The sequence below is a fragment of the Cebus imitator genome, unplaced genomic scaffold (genome assembly GCF_001604975.1).
Source record: "Cebus imitator isolate Cc_AM_T3 unplaced genomic scaffold, Cebus_imitator-1.0 Scaffold365, whole genome shotgun sequence".
Taxonomy (NCBI): Eukaryota; Metazoa; Chordata; class Mammalia; order Primates; family Cebidae; genus Cebus; species Cebus imitator.
In genome coordinates, this window is record NW_016107680.1 from 1,619,365 (window position 1) to 1,644,436 (window position 25,072).

Sequence of the window (25,072 nt, forward strand, 5' to 3'; positions counted from 1 at the left end):
TCTTACCATGTGATTTTGGACTTATTTCTTAAAATTATTGTAGTCTACTTTTTTTAACTGAAAAATGAGTGAGTTGGACATGATGCACGCTAAATTCCATTTCAGTTATCTATGAACCAACTATCTTAAAAACACACAAGAAATATCTGAGAAAAATATCTGACCACATTGAATTTCAAAATAAATTCTTGGGTCGTTCATATGTTGAAATGAGACTCTTCCTGCAGATATTAAGGTAACATAACATACAGAATAGAACTCCTTGTTTTACTTGATTTTCTTCAGTTTATATGCCTGTCTGCCTGGCTATAAAATATAAGCCTTTAGAAATGACTGAATTCAATCACCTAGAATGTTCCTGGTTACTCTATTTTTTATTTAATATATAAATATTTTGATCACTTCTCAGTTCTAACACACACTCTGATACTTACCACAGGTAAATAATTTGAAATTGCAAATCGAGACTAGAAATGTGCATATTTCCTTGAGACTCTATGCCTGCAATTCCAGTGGTCACCACTATGTGTCAGTAGTACCTCCTACAACATAAATGTTCTACTAGTTTTGTTTTCCAGTTGCACATATTTGAGACTTTTAATGAAAATAAGATATTTATTGTGTTATAGTATTCACTTAAGACCACAGAGCAACTAATGTGCAAAAAACAGTTTATCTACTTTGTTCCCTTGCTAGTTGCTTCTAAGAATTCCTTGCAAGGATGCTTTTATATAGCTGATGGCTAGCAAAACAGTGCCATTTTTGCTTGTGTCTTCTAATGAGTCATTTAACTACTTTTTAAAGTAATTTTCTAATTTTCTTTAGAGAGTAGGATAACACACTTTTGACTAGATCATTTTTGCCTATTTCATACTCTCTTTGATTCAAATAAAAATGTACATTGGCTGCCATAATTTTTTCAACTAGCTGATTATTATAGGCTCTTTAGTAGAGACTGCAGAAGCATTGGATTTTATATGCCAGTGATAATTTGTTATAGTGGCTGGTGGGATTACAGAGTTGAGAAGGAGTAGCAATGTCTGTCATGGGTATGAGAGAGAGAAGTTGTGATATACAATTTCCAGGTATTTGCCAGCCTTATTCTCAATTGACAATACAATCTGCAAGTTGTATTTAGAAAAATGAAAGAATAAAAATAAATTTTAGAAATATGTGGGACATAGGCATCTGATTATCCACACTCCAAGCGTTATAAGAGAATGGTTCTAAGAAGCCTTCTAATAGTATTTTACTCAGTCTAATAAAGACAGGTGGTTAATATATGCAATAAGACTATAATACTTTTGATTTTCTATTTTCACACTGCTGAATACCAGAACTACATAGAACTACATAGCACAGTATAACTAGAAGTTGCGGTGGGAATGATCCTTCACCCAGAGTTCAGAGATAGCCGACAACTCTGGCATGATGTCCAGGCAATGATATTGGACGCAACATAGTGATGCAGAGATAGATGTTTTCAAAAATAGCTTACACACTACAGAGAATCGTAAAACACAGATGCGCAGAATCACAGTTGCAGCCTCTAAGAAAGAGAGAATCACGTGTTTTTACCTCATTGAAAACACCAGAAGAATGATCTTGAACATAGTCCAGAGGCTTTTTAGGAGGCTGGGTGTAGATGCACCACAGAAGCAGAAGTGTAGGGATGGAATGGAGGACAGTCAATGGCAGCAAGGAATGAACATGTGGAAAAGGTGACAACAGTTAGAAATTGAGTGCTGACAGCATCGGCTACACACACAGAATGACATGAATGGAGCAAAACGGGGCAGCTGGGAGGGAGTGTGCCACGTGTGCAAACACACAAGCACTGGGAAAATTTGCTAGTGTTCAATTAGCATATTTATAAACGCATTGTGTCAAATTTAATTAGCATTCCTAGTCTCTGGCCACAGAGGAATGCAAGGTATATTAAAGAAACATTAAAGGAGAAAGCGGGTAGCATGCTGGTGAGTTTCCACATGTGGCTGAAAATGATTACGGAAAAGCTGACAGAAATTGGAATAGCACTATATACTTTCTTTTTAAAATTTATTTTACTTTATTTTTTTGAGACAGGGTCTCACTCTGTCACCAGGCTGGAGTACAATCTTGGCTCACTGCAACCTCCGCCATCTGGGTTCAAGCCATTCTCCCACCTCAGCCTCCTGGGTAGCTGGGATTACAGGAGCATGCCACCACGCCCGGCTAATTTTTATATTTTTAGTACAGATGGGGTTTTACCATGTTGGCCAGGCTGGTCTCGAACTCCTGACCTCAAGTGATCCTCCTGCCTTGGCCTCCCATAATGCTGGGATTATAGGCGTGAGCCACCATGGCTGGCCGTCCTTATAAACTTTCTAACCAATAGTAACAAAACATATAAAATAGAGCTAGAAAATGTTTTTCCTTGAAATAAAATACATTTATGTTAACACTAAGATACAAATGAGGAAAAAATGAGAGAAAACATTCCTCCTATGAGATAATAAAAACCTTATGAAAAATTGTTTGGTTTCTATTCGCTTACAGTCATGTTTGATTCAGTTCAATAAGCGACCTTGAATCTAACCAAGTCTCCTTTGCAGTTTAATGGACAAAAGGGACTACCATCACCAACCAGTAAACCATACATGATCAATATACAAATATATATAAATCAGCATATGGTATAGAAACGATTATATTCTGATTTCTAAAAAAACGACGATCAGTATAATTGGTATGTTATTTAAGAGTCTAAAACCCATAAAAATGTTTGTAACCGACACACATCAAATGCACTGCTGTTGGTGGATGCAGTTCTTAATCAGGGAAGTTGTTAACGGAACCTCGACTTGACTCTTTATCCAAAGCAGGCTAAGCAATAAGGCCCAACCTCAAGGCTTCCTCTGGTGGGAGTCTGGGGATTAGAGAAGTGTGATGGCTTTCACAGGTAAGTCTGGCAATCAAGATCCACAGGGTTTCCCGATTTTTGTCCTTCCTTTTATCCCTAATGGTAAACTGGGTACAGTCACGTGTAGCATAAGGACGTTTCAGTCAATGGTGCACCCCATGTATGATGACGGTCCCATAAGATTACAATGCTGTGTTTACCATGCCTTTTCTATGTTTAGATATGTTTAGGGACACACATACTTACCATTGCGTTACAGTTGCCTGCAGTGCGGAGTGCAGTAACCTGCTGTACACGTAGCCCAGGAGCAGCAGGGCACACCACACAGCCTAGGCGTGCAGCAGGCTCTAGCACCTGGGTTTGTGTAAGTACTGCACGCTGTCTGCACAATGGCAAGTTCACCTGATGACACATCCTCAGAACCCGTCCACATTGTTAAGCAACACGTGACTGTATTTTACAGTGGGATTACCCTGGCAGTATATTATAGGAAAAACTGCCCAGAGATTTTTTTTTTTCTTTTGACAGGCTCTGGGTTTAACTTCTTACACTGTCATTTGCTATTCTGAGCAAACTACTTAACCCCTCAGGTCCCCATTTTCTTCTAATTGGAGGGACATCAGGAGGACTCAGGGAGATAATGAAGACGGAGCCCAGCACTCTCCAGGTGCCCGACGATTGCTCAGCAAACAGGCCCGTCAGTGTCAAGGTGCTCTTCTGCTTGAACTAGACCAAACAGACTGTAAACAAATACAAATCTTCTATAAAGCTGTGCTAATTGTCTGAATACTCCAGCACAGAAACTGCCTCAACATTTTGAACTTTCAATTGACTAGATCTAAAGAAATCCTAATGAATGATTTGAAACCATATAGGAAATATCTGAGCACATTGGACCATTTGGCACAGAAACGAACCTGCACTACGCTGTAGGAAATTTGCATCTATATTACGCGTTCAGCCTTTGTTCTCTGAATGACACCCATGTCTCCTGATAACGGTGTTTCATAAATCAAACAACATTCTCCTAGTTTTCTTATATTAATAGTCTAGCCTCACTTACCGGGCGTCCAAACTCCAGTTCTGAAAAGAATTTATACCAGGGCTCATTTTCTAAATCTATGTCATCTGGATTTATGCGATCGGTCTAGAGCAGACGTGAAGGAAAAGGGAAGGAAAACGTACACTGAGCGAAGGGAGGGAAACGCGGTGTGGCATGAAAAACTCGCGCGCGTTCCCACGCAAACGTGCATCAACTCTCACCCCACGAACCTCAGCAGCAGGGAGCGGAGGAGGTAAAGTGAGGATGTGAAGGTGAGCTCGATGGCACTGGGTCCCTGGTGATCTCCTCGCGCACCGTTTCTAGTTGGCCTAAGCCGTGGACGGCTCTTACAGAGTCCATCCGCTTAACAAGCACGAGGCATGCAGTGTGGACCGCTCTCCACGCAGCTAGGCTGGGGCTGGCTGGCGCGCCTGACGAGCCCACAGGCCCAACCCCGGCACCAGGCAGCCCTTTGGGGCGAGCCCCTTCCTGTCCCTGCCCTCACCGGGGGCGCAGTCCCAGCGTGGGAGCCGGCAGTCTGCACACAGTTCCCTCAGGTGCAGCCGGTGGAGAGTCTGGGGGGGGGAAGGGTGCGGGAGCGGTGGAAGAGTGGGGAGCGGGGGGAGGGGGCAGGGCACTGGGGGGCTTACAGGGGCCTTGGACGAGAAGATTCTGGGGCCTGGGTGGGTGCGAGCAGGCCCGGGGAAGTGGGAATCGCCAGGCTCCGAGCAAGCAAGGGCCGCGCCTGAGCCTCTGCCGCGCACCGAGAAGGGCAAGGAGGGAAGGAGCTCACCCGGGTGGGAGGCAGAGCCGGGGCGCACGCGCTTGGCGTGGGGGCGCCACTCCGGGGCGGAGGGGAGGGGCTGGCAGCGACTCCTCCGAGTCCAGAGCCAGAAAGAGGCTTCAGGCCAGGTTCCCTTGGAACAGGTGTCGGAGTTGTTGGGAGAGGGGGCTGCAAGAAAGAGGGGTGCAGAGACTGGGTCATTAGACGGAGGCTCCGGGCGGAACCGCGAGGGCACCCTGGCAGCGCGCTGCGCCTGCGGCAGGCCGGGCCAGGCCGAGTGTCCCTGGGGACCCAGGCACCTGGGGGGCGATCCGGGCCCCTGCGGAGCCCTCCCACCAGGAGTCCCTCGGAAGCTGAAGGAAGATCCCCAAGATTCACCTCCCCGCTGTCTACTTCGAGCTGAGAAAAGGGTCTGGGTTTTCCCAGCGCCCTGGAGGCCGGGCAGGGCAGGGACTTGGGATAAAATCCCATGTTGGTTTCCTTGATGTTCTAATTTAGAGAAAAAGCCAATTCTATAATTGACTTGCTTCCCTTCAGAGGTTTCTGAATGTCGCTTTTAAGTTGGAAAAACTAGGAGTGTTAATATAAACAGTTGGAGAAAATACACACAATTATTTTGGTAATAGGAAACAGATGCAGAGTGTTTACGTTACCCAATAATATTCTTAATATTTTCAAACAGTACACGCCTGACTAGATCGATTCAGGCTGCTGATTTTATATGAAATCTAAGTGCTTAAAGTACTATATGCAAGTTATCACTTATTTCATAATTATCGTATGACGCTAATTAAATGTGGTACAGTTGAAGAGCACACTATCTTCAGTCAGAAAAAAAATTCTAAGAAAAATTGTATGGTTCCCTAAAAGCCATTCACTCTGGCTAGGAGAGGAGCCGAGACTCCCAAGACATATTCCAGGAAGGCTATGCAGTGCTCACTGCTTCAGAGCAATTCAGCATCATTTGCTTACAATTCTTTTTTTTTTTTTTTTTTTTTTTGAGACGGAGTTTCGCTCTTGTTACCCAGGCTGGAGTGCAATGGCGCGATCTCGGCTCACCGCAACCTCCGCCTCCTGGGTTCAGGCAATTCTCCTGCCTCAGCCTCCTGAGTAGCTGGGACTACAGGCACGCGCCACCATGCCCAGCTGATTTTTTGTATTTTTAGTAGAGACGGGGTTTCACCATGTTGACCAGGATTGTCTCGATCTGTTGACCTTGTGATCCACCCGCCTCGGCCTCCCAAAGTGCTGGGATTACAGGCGTGAGCCACCGCGCCCGGCCGCTTACAGTTCTTAAAGAAACTCAAGGACTTACACTGAGTAGCTACATCTGGGCTGTGAAAGAAATGCTATATAACCTTTTCAGTGCTGGGAGCTTAAAATCTTCCATATTCCAACAAAAGCCATGATTTTGACATTGTTCTACTGTTTTATTGACTCATTGCATTTACAAGTTTTGCTAATGACACACAATCTACACTTAATAATAAATGATACTCAGTGTTTTTAGTGATGTGATTTTGTGTCAACACTGTGTAATAAAAGATAACAGCAATTACAGACAACGATAGAAAAGTTGGAAGCATCGTGACAAAACAGTGCAAAAGTCTAAGTTATCCAAACTATGTAGTGATCATAAAGTCTGTGAAATGTCTCTGGGAAATGCTTACGATGAGATACCAACCAGTAAAAACAGAATGTAACCATGCACTTGTACAGGAGTTACAATGGCATCACAAAGCTTGTCTCTGCATGAACACAGCAAAGAAAGGCACACATACACAAAAGACTACAGTGGTGTTCTGGTATTGAGACTGTTTTTTCTTTCTTTTAAATATTATTTTCCTTTATTGTTATAAAGTTATTTTGTAATAACTAAAAGTCAGAGAGAACATCCTACTATTAGACATGCAAAAATGCCTAGAAATCTTGAGATATTTTTCCTTATTTATGCCAATATTATATTTGGTTTACACCTCAGAAGTAATAGTGAAATTGGTAGAGACAAAATATTCTAGTAACCAATTTGCTAGTTTCTGTTGAATTAAAAAATTTGATTTAATTTGCATTTGATTCAATAGTTGCAACAGCATTAAGATTTTAATCTTAATGAAATGCTATTTTTCTGTAGTTATTACTTAGATTATCATAGATGCATAATTATTTCATGAAATGGTTTTGCTGGAGCTAATTTTTAGGGTAACTGACAGTAGAGAAAATTTCCAGTAATTTTTCTTCTGTTTATAGAGATACACTATTTCTTCTACAGAAAACTAACCTCTGACTCTTTTAAACTTCATAGTTTCTAATGTTATATACCGAATGATATTATTAATTGATTATTATAACTTCTGCTTTCAAGAAGTATTTTGTTTTGCTAGAAACTTCTCTTACAGGAAACGAATCTGTTTAAGAAACATGAACAGCAGAGGGCAGCAAATTTACTAAACAAATAAGTCTTGTTCGCTATATAACTTCACTTTGACTTCCACCTTAAGAAATATGTAACAAATGGATATACCAAGTCCTGATTTATAGAAACGCATCTCTATGATATGACTCCCACCTTAAGAAAATATATAACAAATGGATATATCAAGTCCTGACTGATAGAAATGCATCTCTATGATAGAATATGGAAAAGGAAGCAGAATATTTACCGTCTTAGATTATACCTTAGAATGGAAATTTCCCATTAATTATGCTTTTGTTGATTAAAAAAGTCAAATTATAGTTATAAGGCAACTATCTAGAAAGCATGCCAGTAGAAATTGGCAGAGAAACCACCCAAAATAATGATAGCTGGTAATTATTAACTTTGGAATGCAATAAAAGGCACATGTTTGAGCAGAGTTGTATTTAAAGGAAGTGCTAATGGCAGAACTAGAATTTTCTCTTTGCTGTGGCTGATCTATTGAATCTTTTAAGTCATGCAATAATTAAACGTCCTCTGGTGGCCCAGAGGCACTGCTAAGGAACACAGAAGCCTCACAACAGTTAGTGACACACGTAGGGATGATTGGTCAACAGATGGATATACACACAAATCACGCATCTCAGGAATTCAGCACTTTCCATGTGGAACATGGACGTCCCTTTGAGCTTGGTACTAATAATAAGACCCAGAAACTCATTTAGGAAGTATGATCACGGTTTACTCTAATTGCTCATAAAAGACAAAAGAGCAAAGGTGCTGAAATGCATTTTTCTAACCTTGGTGTGACTTTTTTTTGTTTCTTTTCATTAAAGAAAAAAGCCCAAAAGCAACAACCAGCAAACCTCTGCTTAAAACTAACTTTGTGTCATTAGGGCAAGAGGACGTGTTTAAGAAAAGCTACAGCTGTAACTCACGTGTGATCCTTACTTAAAAGCTACCAAGCATTAATGACTTTAAAAATTTTAGTGTTTCCTCCAATTTAAAAGCATTTAATTACTTTTGTAGTTATAGAAATTTCACTAAGTATTCTCAGCGAGGCATATGCTTTCTATACATTGTTCTAAATGGGAAGAAGGGCCGGTGCTATTTCGTTTTTGAAAACTATTCTTGTTCCATTTTAAGCTTTAAGGCCATTGGCTACCATGTTTTATATTTATTGTGATTTCACAACAAATGCTATATACATTGTTAGTTGGGATAATTCTAAATGGTCCTCAGATAAAACTCCTTAAATTTTTATAGCTTTAGTATTGACTGACAATCTTGATTGATAAAGAAGCTTAAGTTTATTGAGGGTTTAAATTGTATTTCAACTCTGCACAGTGTTTTCAATGATATTTTCTTCTGCTTTTCTTATTATGTTCAGGTTTAGTTATTGTAGGGTAAGATAACGTTTTCGTATTATTTTCTACTTTCTCAAGCATACAGAGGTCCTAAACAAATGCTTTATTAATTAAAAAAAATATTAACATTAATCACCTACAAACATATCCAATCTAGATAGGATGTAAAGTTTTTAGTAATATAATCCCAGCAGAGTTTTTATGATTGTCTCATGGAATAATTAAATTGTAGAAATACGGTTCTGATTTACGGTTCAAGTTGGCTAAAGGCAAATTCCTGGTGACTGCTAAGTACTTTTCCAGATCAAACATTAGGCCCAATTAATCAACATTTCTAAATTTACAGTCAAATGAGTATTTATGAGCTTCAAAAAAGTGTCCTCACTTTTACTTTCCTGTGAGAGAACATAAATGCATATGCCGCTGATTCCTAAGGAAGATCTTTTTGCCAGGGTCTCGGGAGGACTTCTGTTCAAACAGTACTACCCCCTCTGCCTCCTTTGTATCCCAGGAAATCACGGAATTAGTGAGTCATAGCTACTAATAGCAGTGTGTCAAATTCCTCCACGAATGTTTTGAGGCCCACTGGGCCTTTTGCACTAGAAATGTATAGGCTTCATGGATAAGCAGCAGAATAAGGATTCAGTCCCTCACCAACTTTATCCACTAATCGCAAGGGTGAAATCTGTGTTCATTCATTCACTTAGAAATTCCACGAATGCATATTCATTCAACACCTGCTAGAGGCCAGGCATTGTGCCAGGTGTCGGGATACAGCTGGTGGACCAGTCACAGTCCTTGCCTTCAAGAAGCTCAAGATCTCATGAGGAACAGCCTGTGCCATGGACACACAGCCTGGGGAGCCTCCAACCTACTGCTGAGGAATCAGGGACATTCCCTGGGGGAAGTAGGGCTGTGCTCGGACCTGGAGGATGGGATGGAATTCTCCATGTGAAGAAAGAGGTGGTCGGGAGAGCTTTTCCTGGTAAGGAGGAGCAGCCTTTCCAGAGGCCTGGCAAGAGGGGAATTGAAAGTTCTCTGTGTAGCTAGAACCTAGTGAGGCAGAGAGGGTGGGAAGAGAGAAGAGGCTGGAGAGGCCAGTCGAAGCCCAATCAGAGGCCTTCTATAAATTATCTCAGGGTTTTAGATTTTGCTCAAAGGACAGTGAAGAGCCAGGAGAGAATGTTGAGCTGGAGATTTTATAAAGATTTTCTCATGATTGCCTTCACTGTGGTGGGAAACAAGACTGGAGAGGCAGGGAAATGAATGAGGTGCCTGTCACTGGAGCCAGGCACGGACAACTGTGGGTCGGAAGAGAGGCGTGGCAGGGACACTCTGGCGGGCAGACCCTGAGTCCACTGGAGGGGTGGGGAACATCCAAGATGATCCTCTGGAAAAGTGGGCAGATGGAGAGGCCATGTAAAGATTCAAAACAGCAGCACAGAATTGCCCAGGTGTTGTGTATATTTTTCAAAAATTAAAAATGAAAAGAGCAAAGGGATGCTCCCAAACCATCTTGAAGTCCAAAGACATGAGAATGCACGGATAAGACGCTGGCAGCCCTCAGTGCTGGCCGCGTGCTGTGACACCACTCTCATTTGGCAAGCCTGTTCTCTACCCTCTAGCTGGTCTTTCAAACACGCCAGAATCTCCTGTCAACTCTATCCATACGCAGCCAGTCTCTGCGCCACCAATGCCCACATGGCTCTTTTTGTTTTCTAATTTACAGAGGGAATTGAAATGAAGTCAGAACTAATTTTTTAAAAAAATGATGACGTAATCCTATCCTGGAAAGGCTGACCCCAGTGATCCATATGGCCAGCTCCAACCATCGTGCTTAAGATTGGTCCTCTCCAGAATTGTTTAGGAGGGATAAAAGTTTTGGTTCTTTGCATTTCTCCATAAGGTAGCCATTCCCATTTCCTTCTAAGTTTCTAAGTTCCTTCTACTTATCTTCTCCTGTGGCTGCAGACACCTATCCACACTCGAACCTCTGTCACATTCATGGCTACTGGTCCTGTGTGGCAACTGCTTAGGGCCTAAGTTTCTGATAAAGTAAACCAAGTACACTTTAGTATGAATTAGCCAATAAATAAATTAATTCATACTGCAAAATTATCCAATAAGCGAATCAAATAACAACTACCACTTAGATGTGTTTCCTGCTCAGCTACGCCCGGGGTGGCTGTCTAGCAGTCATCAGGTGCACCAGGCGTGAGGATGCCCAGGTACTTCCAGCTCCCACCAGCTGTGTGTCCCTGGGGCAGAGAGCTAATGTGTGTTTCAATCTCTTCCTCTGTAAAGTGGAAACGCCATGTGTCTGCTTAATAGGGCTGTTGGAAACTTGACATGAGATAGGCATAAATGACTAATTATAGAGCCTGGCTTATAGTAAGTACTCAATAAAGATTTACAATTATTGTTATTGCTATTGGAGGAGGCTTTAAAGTCTTTGTGAACCCAAAGACGAGAGTAATGTGGGGATTTCAGCTGCAATGAAAGTGTCAGTGTGTAAACCCTAAAGGAGCAAAGGGAGGGTTTTTTAGGTGTGCATTTGTTTTAACCATAGAAGAGGCTGTTTCCTTTGCAGACTCGGATCTAGTCTTGCATGGATATCAAATGATAGACTTGAAGTTCCTCAAGGTAGAGGCTGTGTCCTGTTCTCCACTGTGCACCTCACATAAAGCCTGGCACGTAGTTGGTGCTCTATCAGTTTTGCTGAATGAGTAAATAATTGAAACATCCTGGCGGGAAAGCATCTAAAACCAGTCCTGTCTCCTGACGTCACAGCTACGGAAGCATTCCAATACAATTCCAACGTTCATTATCCTGAGTCACGTACATTATTAGAACGATCATTAATGTTTTGCTATTCACCTCTAAATCTGAGATTTATAATTTAGCAATTTTCAATTTTATGCAATGGTGGCCCTGTGTGTCACACAATTCTTAGTTGGAAAGTTCAGAGTAACATGATACTCAATCATAGAAACTAGTAAATGGGTTAGAAGTTTGCAGTGGTGCCTGCAAATCAGTGATTTTTTTTTCTTTCAGTTTTTCTTTTGTAGTCCTGTTACTCTAAAAGATATGAGTTGTTTAAAGAAAGGGTAAGAGGCTTAGATACATATCATGTATGAATTATCGGAAGATAAGGCTTTGAACGTGCTTCTCCAGAACACAACCACAAATACAGCGTTTCAAAAACTAAATCAAGGACACTCATGTTGGGTATGCGAGGCCAGGGCTGCCAGTGAAACCACAGGGCTGGCCTTGCATTATATATGAGCGTGATTTCTTGGAGACTCTTAAAGGGGCTAACAAAGAAAGCTCTCTTTTTCCTATTCACTGACACCTGAAATTCTTTTAAAGCAAAAATAAGAGTACATTGCAATTGATTGCAAATGTTTTCCTAGCAGTAGGTTTGGATGGAGATGCAGAGGAACCGTGGGGTTTCAAAGAGATCCTCAGGGCACTGATTTCTGAGGGGAAGCAAAGGACATGCAAGGGAGCACCGGGGAACCCAAACCAAAGAAGGCGGAGGGAGAGCCTATGTGTGAACCTGCACTTTGAGGAGGCAAGTGCTTCTTCTTCAGTGCATAGACATTTTTGTTTGCATATAATTAAATAGTTGGAAAAAATACTGCAAAGTGAAATATAATCTTGATCCATTAGAATGACAATCAATCAGGAAGCTTGAGGCTTGGTAACCTGAGGAGGGATTTAATAAGAAGCAATTAAAACAACTTGTTATAAAAAGGGCATTTGGAAAATTTCCCCTTCATCCAAAGAAATATTAAAAAACCAATATGGAAAACCAGGGATAGAACTGCCTGGGTCCATGTGTATCGGGGAGATTATAAAGTTTTAAGTTTCATAATCAGAGGTTCAACTCCTCTTCTTAACAATATGTCTGTAATTAACTTTCTCCTACTTATTATCCCCACCCTAACCGTGATAGCATTCTTTACACTCATTTAACTCATTAATGATTTTTCTTATTAGCAAGCTATGATAGCAATTAAGTATTGTATTTATGAATGGTTTTTAAAAGTTAAACTCCGGTTAATGATTAGGCACAGTTATAGTTACATGCAAATGAATCTTGCATATAAATATATATGTATATGTGTGTATATATATATATAGATATACATATATATACATGTGTATATATGTGTATGTATACACACCTACATGTGTATATATATTAATACACACATGCGTGCACACACAAAAATATTTGGTCAGTAAAGACAATATATTAGAATGTTTATCTTTCAATTCTGAGATGAGATGTACAAATCATGATACAAAATAAACATGATTTCTAACTAATGACAAATAGATACATTACCTTTGTGACAAAAATTGCTAACGGATCTGAAATTCAGGTTTATTTGGTTACCCTGGGAGCCTAGCGAGCTGGCATTCTGTTTAATGACAAGTGCTTACTGGTCTTTCATGCTGCAGGATTGATGACTTGCCAGGTTCATATTCAAAAATACTCCTTGGCTCAGACCGAAATTTCCTTGTGTCCACTTTTCTGTCTGGAGGATCCCAGTCATGCCTAGAAATAAACAACAAATCACACATTAAAATAATCCTTTTTGCTTAAAGCAATTGTGTAATACCAGTTGTTATCTGTTTGCAAAGTTACTTTTAGCATAGCTTACAAAAAAATCCCTCAGGCTAAAAAGTTAATCTGTGAAAAATACCACATGTCCTCCCAGTGGCTCAAAAACTCACACGAGGGGTTTGTAGATGTGCAGAGAGTGACCTGTGAGTGAGCCTCTGGGTCACTAATGGCAGCTGTGTATGTTTGTGCTCCAAATAGGTGGCAGTAAGCTCTGCTGAACTACGTGCGTTTAACCCACCATTTTGTGACCTTTGTGATCTTTGATCCAAAGTGACAAGGAGTAATGCGCACACCATGTTTGATCTTATTTCTTGCAAGTGGCGTCACTGTTTGTCTGGGAAGAGTACAGAAGTGTCATGTGGATTGGCACGCACCAAAGCAAGCAGTGTGGGACAGGAGGTCATCTTTTGGTGTGAGCCTTGAAAAACCAGAGTCAAACATCTCGCTCATAGGAACCAGAACTTTCCCCCCAAGGAATATCTTTCAAGAGGTTGTCAGAGGGCTTACAAAGTAAAGCTTCAAAGGATTTCACAAAATTAAGCTTTTCTAGGTTGCTGGGCTAAAGAAGAAGGCTACTTTGGGGTCTTTAAAAAATTATTTTATTTTTTTTTAAGAGGCAGAGTCTCTCTCTGTTGCCCAGGCTGGAGTGCAGTGGTGTGATCATAGCTCACTGCAGACTCAAACTCCTGGGCTCAAGCCATCCTCTCTCCTCAGCCTCCCAGGGGCCATGATTTTTAGGAGCAAAGCTTTTCTGACTGTAGACTGGGGTAATTCTGATTCCATGGAATGGAATGAAATTCTGGCCCCATGGCATGTTGGAAATAGACACTGAATTAGGGGCAAGTCCTAGTTTTCTACTAAATTCATGAGTGACATGAAGCAAGACCCCTTAAACTTTCTCAGTCTTCGTTTTTCCCACTTGTGTAAAACACAGATAGCAATAATGTGTTGTTCTTCCTTGCAGAGGAGTTTTGAGCATCACATGAGACAATACACATGAAAGCCATATAGAATTTTTAAGGGATTATCATAATGAGATATTTAATTTTAACAAAATGCATCAGACAGGTAATATCTTTAAATCAAAACGTTAATTTTGGTTCTTTTTTGATGACAAAGATAACAATTTATGTCTAGAAACTGTTTCTCAATTTTAAGACCTCACATAATTCATCCTGAGGAGGCTGGTATTAAAGTGAGAACCCCATTCACATATGATGTGTGTGTTTTGGTGGAATGCTGTACGCTATATGATAATCAATTACTCTATTATATAATTTCTATTTATTTATTTATTTAGTAGAGATGGGATTTTGCCATATTGGCCAGGCTACTCTCGAACTCCTGGCCTCAAGCAATCCACACACCATGGCTTCCCAAAGTGCTGGGACTGGCTGGGGACGGTGGCTCACGCCTGTAATCCCAGCACTTTGTGAGGCCGTGGCGGGTAGATCACAAGGTCAGGGGTTCAAGACCATCCTGGCCAACATGGTGAAACCCCGTCTCTACTAAAAATACAAAAATTAGCCAGGCGTGGTGGTGGGCATCTGTAATCCCAGCTACTTGGGTGGCTGAGGCAAAGAATTGCTTGAACCTGGGAGGCGGAGGTGGTAGTGAACTGAGATTGCACCACTGCACGCCAGCCTGGGCAACAGAGCAAGACTCTGTCTCAAAAAAAAAAAAAAAAAATGCTGGGACTCCAGGTGTGAGCCACCACACCTGGCTGGATCATCAATTATTCTTAATGGTACAATAGGGTGTTGAATACAATTTTTCTGGAGTGGGTATGATAGGAATATTTTTTATATTCTTGTTTATTAATTGCTAGGATAGCATAGGCTTTGGATTTAATCAGAGCTGAGCTTGGACCCTGGCTTGAGCATACTAGCTGTATGAGCTCAGTAAGTTCCTTCAATTTTCTAAACTGCAGTTTCTTCCTCTCTAAAATAGAACATATCTCACTGGGTTGTTCTCAGAATCAAATGATATGATACCGAAAAAGTGCTTAGCGTAGTACTTGGCTCATAATGAGCATTCAACAAAGGTTACCTATAAGTAGAAGAAGTAGTTATAATCCCAATAAAAATGATTCAATAAAAATGTATTTATAAATTTTTATTTTCATATGGCTAGTTTGTATAAAAATATTTCAGTGGAGAAATGAAAACTTGTATTAGCTTGAAAAACTGGTAGAACCAAGTCACAGACATTTGTTAGCTAATGCCTCATTATGATTTATGAGTAACTTTCCCTGCTTTCAAAAATGTATCTTATTAATAGACCTGGAGAAACAGAAAATTAACTGCATAGCCCTTTACCTGGTATACCAAAGGTTGTACGTGTCAATTACTTCTATTTACTTGTCTCTTTTATGTATATATTGATCAAAAAGCAGAAAAGGTGCCCATATTACTTCAAGTCTAATTTAGGGCACTTCAGTATCACGAAACAAGACAGCAAAAACATTTGCTAATGGACCCGTGCGGTGGCTCATGCCTGTAATCCCAGCACTTTGGGAGGTCAAGGCGGGTAGATCATGAGGTCAGGAGATCGAGACCATCTTGGCTAACACAGTGAAATCCCATATCTACTAAAAATACAAAAAGTTAGCCAGGTGTGGCAGCGTGCACCTGTAGTCCCAGCTACTCGGGAGGCCGAGGCAGGAGAATCGCTTGAACCTGGGAGGCGGAGGTTGCAGTGAGCCAAGATTGCGCCACTGCACTCCAGCCTGGGTGACAGAGTGAGACTCTGTCTCAAAAACAAAAAAACAAAAAAACATTTGCTACAATCCCAGTAGAGGAGGTCAATATGGTGTATGTGTGGACCAACAAGATTATACATAGCTTTCTCTGTGACATGTGCACTGATTCTTTACCGAATGTCATGCAGCCTTATTTTTACCCTAAGCTAGACATAGGCACTCTGGGGGGAAATGCCTTACTTTTCTGTTGAAGACCGATCCCTTGGTCGAGGCGGTGGGACTGGCGGGGGAACATGAGGGGGAGGCCCTGGGGAGGACGCATCCTTAAAGGCATGTGTGCTGTTGTCGGAGTGGCTTTTGGAAAGAGGTCTGTAGGTTTGGGTCTTTGCAGCAGGGTGTGACTGAGCACTGTACGGTGGGTTGTACAGACCTATCATGACAGAAAACAAGAGCAGACAAAAAACAGAAGCAAACAACGTCTTAAAAAATGCCTTAAATTATCTGCCCCCCTCAAAATAGCCAACGATTGCATAGAAATGATCAATAAGCATATTCATAATGCATACATTAGAAGGTAGTTTCTTATTAATTTATTATTAATTTACTAATGTCTATTAATTTATTAATTACAGATTTATTCTGTACATAAGCCCTGATTAGAATAAGTTTTTGGCAATTAAATTATCAATAAGCATATTCATAATACATTCATTAGAAGGTAGTTTCTTATTAATATTAATTTACTAATATCTGTTAATTTATTAATTACAAGTTTATTCTGTACCTAAGCCCTGATTACAGTAAATCTTTGTCAACTGTTTCAGAATTAGTAATAATTCAGACTGGTACTAGGAATAAACTTATAAGTACTCAGCAAATTTTCTCTTCAATTGTATACACTGATAACATAGTTACGGTTTCAGGGAAAGTTCAAAAATAGGACTGTTTCCAAACACCTTCTAATACTTTAAAAACCCTGATTTACATATGAAAATTGACATGCTGATTGTCAAATAAAATTGCACACAGTTGTGTTTATAAAGGGCTGTGCGAGGTGCAGGGAAGCATTAGTCCTCAATATGCTGAGAGTGCGCCTGGGAAATCAGACACACATAGAACTATGATGGAAAATAATTGGTAACGTATAATAAAGACCAAATGAGGAAAATACATATTAAGAATTAAAGGATGTTAGTAGGTGGTAGATTGCCCAGAGAAGATATTATGAAACCCATGCATTCAGAGTCAGCCCTAAAGAATTAGTTTGGGTGGGCAGGGCAAGAACAGGGCAGGGACGTATAGAAAAAAAGGCAGAAAAATACAAGATGTTAAGCATGGGATGCCCAGTTCGTAGACAGCAAAAGAGACTAGCTGCAGTTGACTCGTCTACTGATCACATGCTCAGCTTGTAGGGCTCTACAAAGTAAGACGTCACTGCCGTTCCCTTCACTCATTACTAATGTGACAAAAATCTCAATATTGTAACAGTTATAAAAATTCTAAATTTCCCACAACCCAATCATTCGGGCCAATTCGATTTGTACTTGTTTGCTTCTCCTGAAAGTTCATGCAAGTTTCCACAGCAAATGAAAGGAGACAACGTCTACACTGACAGCTTGGCTTGGATTCAAAAGCCGGACTTGAACTTTTGAGCTAAATAGGTGAGGTTGGCATGTGTGGGAGCAGGGATGAAAGTTAAGGGAAACTTCTTTGAGGGCCTCAGGCTGTCACTGGGGGGAGCCAAGACCTAAACCCAGAGGGCTTGCTGAGATTCTTCTACTGCGTTTCCCTCTATCTATCTGTCTTTGGAGATAGGAGCACACTTCCAAATAGTTAAAGGGCCTGAGTGTGGTCTCCGGGTATGCAGAACGGGGAGGATCATGTGACCCCAGGCTGGCCAGGGGACCCCAAGTGAAGTTGCAGCTGCTGAAGGGGAGGGGAGCAGTCAAATAAAATAAAGAAAGAAGAAAAAAAATAGTTGTGCACCTGTCCTGAGACCCTGGCTGGGCAGGGTCTGAGGGGAGGCCTGGGTAGAATCCCGAGGCAACAATCAGGAGAAAGTGATGAAGGGGAAAACATTTCTCAGGGGTCCCTCCCTCCAGCCTGCAGACCTCTGAACTGGATACCAATGCACACCAATCCAAGTGGCAATGCCTGGAACTGAAGTCATTCTATTATGACCACTGGCAATTCTGAGTCAGAAAAGTCGCCCCGCCAAGGGGGATTTTAAAAATCTTTCAATGAATGGTTGCATTTTAGAGCAAAAAGCAGGGACAAGGTCACCGAATACTTTGCTTGACTTGTTTTTTTGTGAAGTGTATCTGAAAGATCTTACACAATTGCAATCTTTCTCTCTGCTGATAAAAGATCTTTATCTTACTTTGTACCCTGGGTTACAGTGTGTCCTTTCAGGCTGTCCTTCACACTTTGGTTAAACATTCCTGAAGCTGAGAATAAACCAACAGTGGGAATGAATGAGATGAGCCAGTATTAGTTCTCATTTCCATGAGAAAAGTCAATCCTTTTGTTAAGCAAGCTCTGAGAAAAGAAAAGCAATCGTCCTCCTGATACATGGACCGAAAACACGTGCTCAAACGGAAGGGTAAAAGAAGCATGCAGTTCTTCCCAACATCGCTGAACACAAAATAGTCATTGCATGCAAGGGAACCCATCCTACCTGCATTATATGTGTAAGGGGTATTATACATGTCTGTGTCATCATCTGGAAAACGAAACATAAATATATGGTAATACAGATCGTCACCATGGCATAATGAGACAGCAGAACTTCAGAGAAACAACAGAAATTTGTTAGAAAAGCAATGTATTTTTCCTAGTTCATACTGCCACTTTTACTTTACTTTTCTTTCCTTTTTTTTTTAGAGACAGGTCTGGAGTGCAGTGGTGTGATCATTGCTTACTGCAGCCTCCAACTCCTGGGCTCCATCAATGCTCCCACCTTAGCCTCCTGAGTAGCTGGGACTACAGGTGCATGCCACCACAGGCCTCCGCAAACTGCCCTTTTTTGTCTGTAACACATCCTCCTTGCTGCCCTCTTCAGAGCTTGCAAAGTCAGGCCCTTGTCCTTGCTTCCCTAGAATCCCCTCTACTCTGGATTCTGAATTTCCTTTACTAAGTGCTTTGGTGCTCTCCTGTCTACGGCGCAGGCTCTGTCAGACCTGCTCAGAGGGATTCTCTTGATGAGAGCAGACAGGGGCGGGCAGAGGAACACTGTGTCTGTTTACCCAGGCAACACACCGATTTAGACTGCCGACAGGGGAGGATGGAGGGCTGAGGCCAGCGTGCCTGGTTGTCCTCCATGGGGAGGCTTCTTGGCAGCTCAGCGGGGAGGCAGAGGCACAGGAGCTGCCATCGGAGGGGTGATAGAAGGAGAACAGGAGGCATGTCGAAAAGGAAGGGGCCACGGAGTTTGCTGGGGTCTTGACATTTTGTGTGAATGAAACCTATGCAAAAGAGGAGTGTACACCCTTCAACCCACAAGGACCTGATCGGAAAGCAGAGCAGCAGACATACCCGGCTTGTGCACCATGTGAATCTGCTTAAACATCGTCTTGTACCAGTCCTTCGGCCGGTCGACCGTCTGTAATAAACACAGCGTCCAGTAGTTACAGGCTGCTTCAAATCAGCACCGCTTCTCAGCGTTTTCACTTCTCTGTTTTATCTCCTTCATAACAGAGTTCCATTCTCTGACAAAATATTCTGACTCTACTATGACTTCATGACAATTTCAGCAATTTATTTAGTTATGTTTGCGGTTTGTAAATATATTACCTTGTGTTGAATTTAGGCTGAATTGGAACATTACATGGTATGGTTTTATTTTTTCAAACTGTAGCTGTGCCCAGAGCTAGACAGTTGATATTTGCACACATATATTTATGTAAAGTTCACTTAATAAAAGTGACTGTTGTAATAATTTGCTTAACTCCTTTTGGTGATAATGATCATTATCCTTAGATGCTTTTTATTGAATGTTCTGTCAAGACCGTGTATTCAGAACTAACTGAGGAATATTTTTGATTCATATTGTATTCTGGTCAGCGTGGATCTAGAGAAATCAATTTGCTACTCACTAGTCCAAGTTACTAAAATACAGGATGTAGTAGGCATCCCAGAGTCTTAGAGAAAATTTAAGAATGTAGCTATTGCTTCAAACATTTTAATATGATAATAGAGTGTATATAACATTTGCTCGGCTGAAATGGTAAGTTCCTTGAGAGTACAATTCCATATGCATCCAGGCTTCGGACGTGATGGGAACAGTAGGTTGTAGTGGAAAGATGAAATTATTGTGGAACCTTGAACCAAGATTCAAATCCTGGTTCCTTAAATTGCTGCTTAATACACCCTAGCAATATAAATTTGGGCAAGTCATGTCACCTTCTTAAGTCTCAGTTTTCTCCTCTCTGTGACATAATTATATCTAAGTCATAGGATGGTTGTGGAAATTGAATGAGACAATGCATACACAGGGCCTTGCGTAATGCCGGGAATATAATAACTACTCAATAAATAATGACATGGGGGAACCTCAAATATTTGTCGAATGAAATAATGAATGAATATAGCTTATTGGACGGAACTCTGCCTTTCTGATACCTGTAAAGTAGACACATGCTTTTATAATCATAGTCACAGATTTTGCTTGGCCAGATCTTACCCCAGATTTCTGAGAGCCACCTGGGCAACAAACTTGACCATCCTGCTTATAGTAACTAAATATACCAAACTTCCCAAGACAGCTCTCTTGATTTAAAAAATTCTGTTAGGACTGATACAAAAATATTCCTATACTTACTAGACCGAGCTTTGGTTTAGATTTTATTGCCTGATCTTTTTTCCCCAGAAATGTGGTCACTGCGTTTTTCATTTGGACATTAAGGGTTTTGTGCTATATCTAAATTTCTTTTGACCTCTGGGAATATATTATTCTGAAAATCACCCCAAATATCGATTAAGGGCCACTTGACTTTGTTGTGAGTCAGCTCTTCATTCTCACATGGAAGAGTTGAGATTACTGATTGAACATTCAATCAAAGGATGGGAAATGGTGGGAGGGATTGCAGTGATGAAGCAAGAGTCTATTGTTTGTTCCAACAAAGTAGGTAAACATGTATCTTTCAAGGAAGTTTATTTTTATAAAGGACTGATTTCTCTTTAATTAAACCTCCTTTCCTTTATAGTACTAAAGCCACAGAAAATACAACGTAATGTTATGCAAAATTGTATTCCTAGACACACCAGTGGCAGTAAGGAAGGCTACTAAGTCAGTTCCACCACTGTATATGGCAATGCATCTTGACAGACAGGGGGAGTTTTTTCTTCACTTGCTGGAGGGCCTGTATCAGGTGGGATCTCACAGTTCTGCCATCTGCTAGCTTTATATGGTGAGCACAGAGATGCCAGGAAATGCCCTGTTGGCAGAGGGAACTATGAAGTTGGCAAAATAAAATACTAAAACTCTACGTCCCTTTGTAAAAGAAGCACTTGAAGCATTTAAAGTTTCTTTTGTAAATGCCATCATGGAGGCTGCTATGCCTAAGATTGAGAATAAGAAAATAGAAGTCTACTCAAATTTCAGGAAGTTTACTTTTGCATGTAAAATCATTTTGCATGAAAAACAGCGACTAGCAATTCACTATGCACTTTTCTTTCTACATTTTTTACATTCCTATAGTTTTTGAAACTTCCGAACTCTACACTGATTTAACACGCAGAGATTTCAAAAAAGAAAAACAGGCATATTTTCTAAATAGCAGTATACAGTAGTCACTGTATACTTTTTCTCCTTTTCAGTTTTGAAAATACCCCAACAAGGGTTACATTGGAAGTAGAAGAAAAGAATCTTGTATTTCACTTAACTAGCTGGCCTTAATGACACAATCTCATGGGAGCTGAGCCCTGGTGATTTTTGTTGTTGTTTTGAAGAATGGCAGGGAAAGGCTCACGTAGGTGTCCCAGGTCACAGGAGCGAGGCAATCTGGAGGGCTGCTCCCTTCATTAAAATAGCTCAAAAGTACCGTTTGTTGACTCTTGGCTTTCTAGATTTTCTGGATGACTTTACAAAATTCTGCTTCCTAAGTATAGGCTGGCTGTCTAAAATGATACCACACCATGGTACATTGCAACAGTATCACCACTGGCGATTACACTGAATCTGATCATCATTACTTTCTACACACATGAGAAAGAAAAACAGCCTCGGAGAGTCTTGGCCTGCAGTGGCTCAGAGACAGCCTGACTTGACATTTATAAACACATCTATACTTGGGGATGTGCTCTGTATAGTCAGCGTAAGATGAGAGTCCTCGCAGACCTGTACCTTCTTTGTAAAGATTTAAAGATCTAAGTAAGAAGACAGTTGTACATAAAAATTAACGTTCCTTACAAGAAACTTCTGCATTGCTTACATTGTATTTTCTATTTTATAGAAGGGGAACTAGCATTAAAATGTTTAGTGTGTTTGCTTATGCATACCCAAGCGTGCTTTTGATTTGGCAGTAAACATTTTAAAAATTTTAAGATGACTTAACTTTCATCAACCATCTCTAGCATCTCAGTTTTTCCTTTTGAAACTAACTGAGCAAGGCCTTGTTAGTTAAGGAAATTATGTCTTTTAATGGATGAAAATGTGGGCCAGGCTTGCATGGCTATTATGTATCCTTTATTGATCTAAAAACATACTCAGATATCTTTAATAAAATCCTCTCAGACAGATTCTATAACTACACAGAATCTGGGCTTTCTTAATTTTGTCTATACTGTGCCTCAAGTGTCAATTACACAAAACCAGTGACACCATACCTGTCTGACTCTCTATCCCTAAATAATTAGGAGAAAGTTTCAGATTTAACCATTTTGAGCCAGAAATCTTAGAAGAGAAATGAATAAGAAAACATCATCACCCGAAACATGTAATCGTCATAAAATGAAGAATATTGGTCATAATCCCTGAACTTTTTCTTCGACATAATATGGCAATCGTGTTTCAAGACAGACTATTAGACCGTCATAATTAGCCACATTCAACATTCCTACAATCTAATGAGAGTCTAAAGCTCCAGTAACTGCTGTACAGATTCACTTTTTGGCTTTCAGATGGAATACAGATGCTGAGAATAATCCATTTTAAACTCTTCTCTCTGTATATAAAATACATAATTCCCGTATAAAAATGTAAAGTTGAGGACAGAAGAAAATCCCCACCCTTTATCGTTAGTTCTTTTTGACTGTTTCCAATCTTACCACAGCTTTTTTCCCCCCAACTCTTTCCCATTCTTTGCCTCTACCCCTTATTGTCTTGGCTGCCCAGGTCTGCATTTTGGGGATCAGCTCTTGGCCACACCCCAGCTTTACATGGGTCTTGCTGAAAAGTATGAACAGACGGTGCTCCCTCCCCGCACAGCCCCCAGCTTCACCTGCAAACGTGTTGCTGCTCTCATGCTGTCCCTGGCTCCCTTCTCCCGGCTGGCACAAGCCTTCTGTTCCAGTGGACCTGGGCAGCTAGCCGCTGCCTGCCCAGGCTCTCAGAAGCTGCCTCTGCTACTGCTGCGTTTTGCCAGAAGGGGCTGCCCAGACACACTGAGCAATGCTTTGGCAGAGTTTAAAAACTTAAAAAAAAATCCGAACACTTTCACTTATCATCCCAGGAGAGCTCTCAGCAGGCACAGCTGAAGAGGGACACTGAAATGTGTATTTTTCTTCAGACAGCTTTTCCTTTCTATGACATTAACTCCCCTTGCTCCAATCCTCTCACCTCCCAACTCCCAAATCACAGCTCCCAATCTCCAGGCGTTAACACACATCCATTTCAAGAAAGGAATACATCACTGGTTTATTTGCAACCCACATGGGAATTCAAGGCAGCCAAAGAATTTCCCTTGTCTTGTTCCTTCTCTTTCCTCTCTATGGCCCTAAGCCTCCTTGGTAAAAGGTAGATGAAAAAAAAAAAAAAAAAAAAAAAAAAAAAAAAAAAAAAAAAAAAAAAAAAAAAAAAAAAAAAAAAAAAAAAAAAAAAACAACCACCAAAAAACAATCAAACGACACAACACAGTTTTATCCTTTAACAAAATCACAGTGTTCATGATTTTTCATTCAAATGGAAAAACAGATTGTGTAATTCTCTTCCATCGACAGCTTTCTTTCTCTGCCACACACAGCATAACATTCATGAGAACTCGGATGGCACAGAGGGCAATCCTCATTATATAAGACCCTAGGAATGCACAAAGCCATGGACAATCCGTCCTTTGTGGAGTCCCTGCACAGCCCCAGACAGACGCACATGCTGGCATTTCCTACCGTTCTAATTGCTGTGGGGATTCCGGATTCATCCACGGGCCCGATCCCTGGGTAATGCGGGGCTTTGATGACCGTCACTCTCTTCTCTTCCTCTGAGGATCGGTACAGTGGGATAGAGCTGGTGCTGGTGCCGTCCAGAGACTGTGCATGCTGGGGATATGTCTCTGCAGAATCTGTGCAGAAAATTTGGTAACATGGAATGTATTTGATGCACAATCATAAATTAACAGTGTCTTGTTGCATATTTATGCCAACTGTAACAGAGTCCATTTTCCATCACTATCTCTTTTAAGTCATTCGCTCTCCATTTGAGCCAGTGGAAATTGTGTAGGTGTGCAGGGAACATACCAACAAGGGCCTCTCCATTTTATGAAGAAGGCTGGGGGAAGGATGGCGTTTGCTAAAGGACTGTGCAGAAGCCTCTGTGTTAGTGAGTAGTGTAAATACATGATCTCTTCTTATCCTTTCAGTAATCTTGAGGGAGGGCAGGATAGAAGGAGCAAGACTGGTTTTATGGTGAGGTGCAGGAGCTCAGACAAGTTTAGTAACTTCCCTCACGTCCTCATTTACATTAGTATTATTCTTGTGATATTGCTAACTACTATTATTTACAAGTTTTGAAATGTATTTCTAGACAAAAGATATGATTGTGGAGTCGGTAACAGTGATTTCACAAAAATGAAGCAAAACCAAAAATCACTTAAAAAAATCTTCACATCCAAGTCTATGAAAGCTTATGAATAAATAAATGTTTTAAAATTATTGGTACTGACTCATATGTGCGTTTTTACCTTAAAATATCAAAACCCATGACTTTTTACTCTTTGAGGACAAAAATTGCCCTAAGGATATAATTTAGATGAGGCTTATCAAGTTCTTCATGTTTTTTAGTAACTTCTAGTATT

General features: G+C 40.8%; 1 protein-coding gene across 42 annotated transcripts in view; it reads right to left on the reverse strand.

Annotated features, from left to right (window-relative positions):
• Positions 1 to 25,072, reverse strand: part of SORBS2 (sorbin and SH3 domain containing 2) — a 390,878-nt gene that overhangs the window by 59,757 nt on the left and 306,049 nt on the right. For 27 of the 42 annotated variants that reach the window (XM_037730851.1, XM_037730866.1, XM_037730863.1 and 24 more), the window contains 8 exons: positions 24,168 to 24,340; positions 19,380 to 19,446; positions 18,523 to 18,567; positions 16,086 to 16,275; positions 12,961 to 13,075; positions 4,738 to 4,896; positions 3,966 to 4,049; positions 1,579 to 1,635 (listed from right to left, as the gene is read on the reverse strand). In XM_037730851.1, the coding sequence (XP_037586779.1) occupies positions 1,579 to 1,635; positions 3,966 to 4,049; positions 4,738 to 4,896; positions 12,961 to 13,075; positions 16,086 to 16,275; positions 18,523 to 18,567; positions 19,380 to 19,446; positions 24,168 to 24,340 (890 nt within the window). Of the gene's footprint in view, positions 1 to 1,578; positions 1,636 to 3,965; positions 4,050 to 4,737; positions 4,897 to 12,960; positions 13,076 to 16,085; positions 16,276 to 18,522; positions 18,568 to 19,379; positions 19,447 to 23,284; positions 23,635 to 24,167; positions 24,341 to 25,072 lie in introns of those variants that run through there. The other 15 variants (XM_037730874.1, XM_037730871.1, XM_037730868.1 and 12 more) reach the window with 7 other exon arrangements.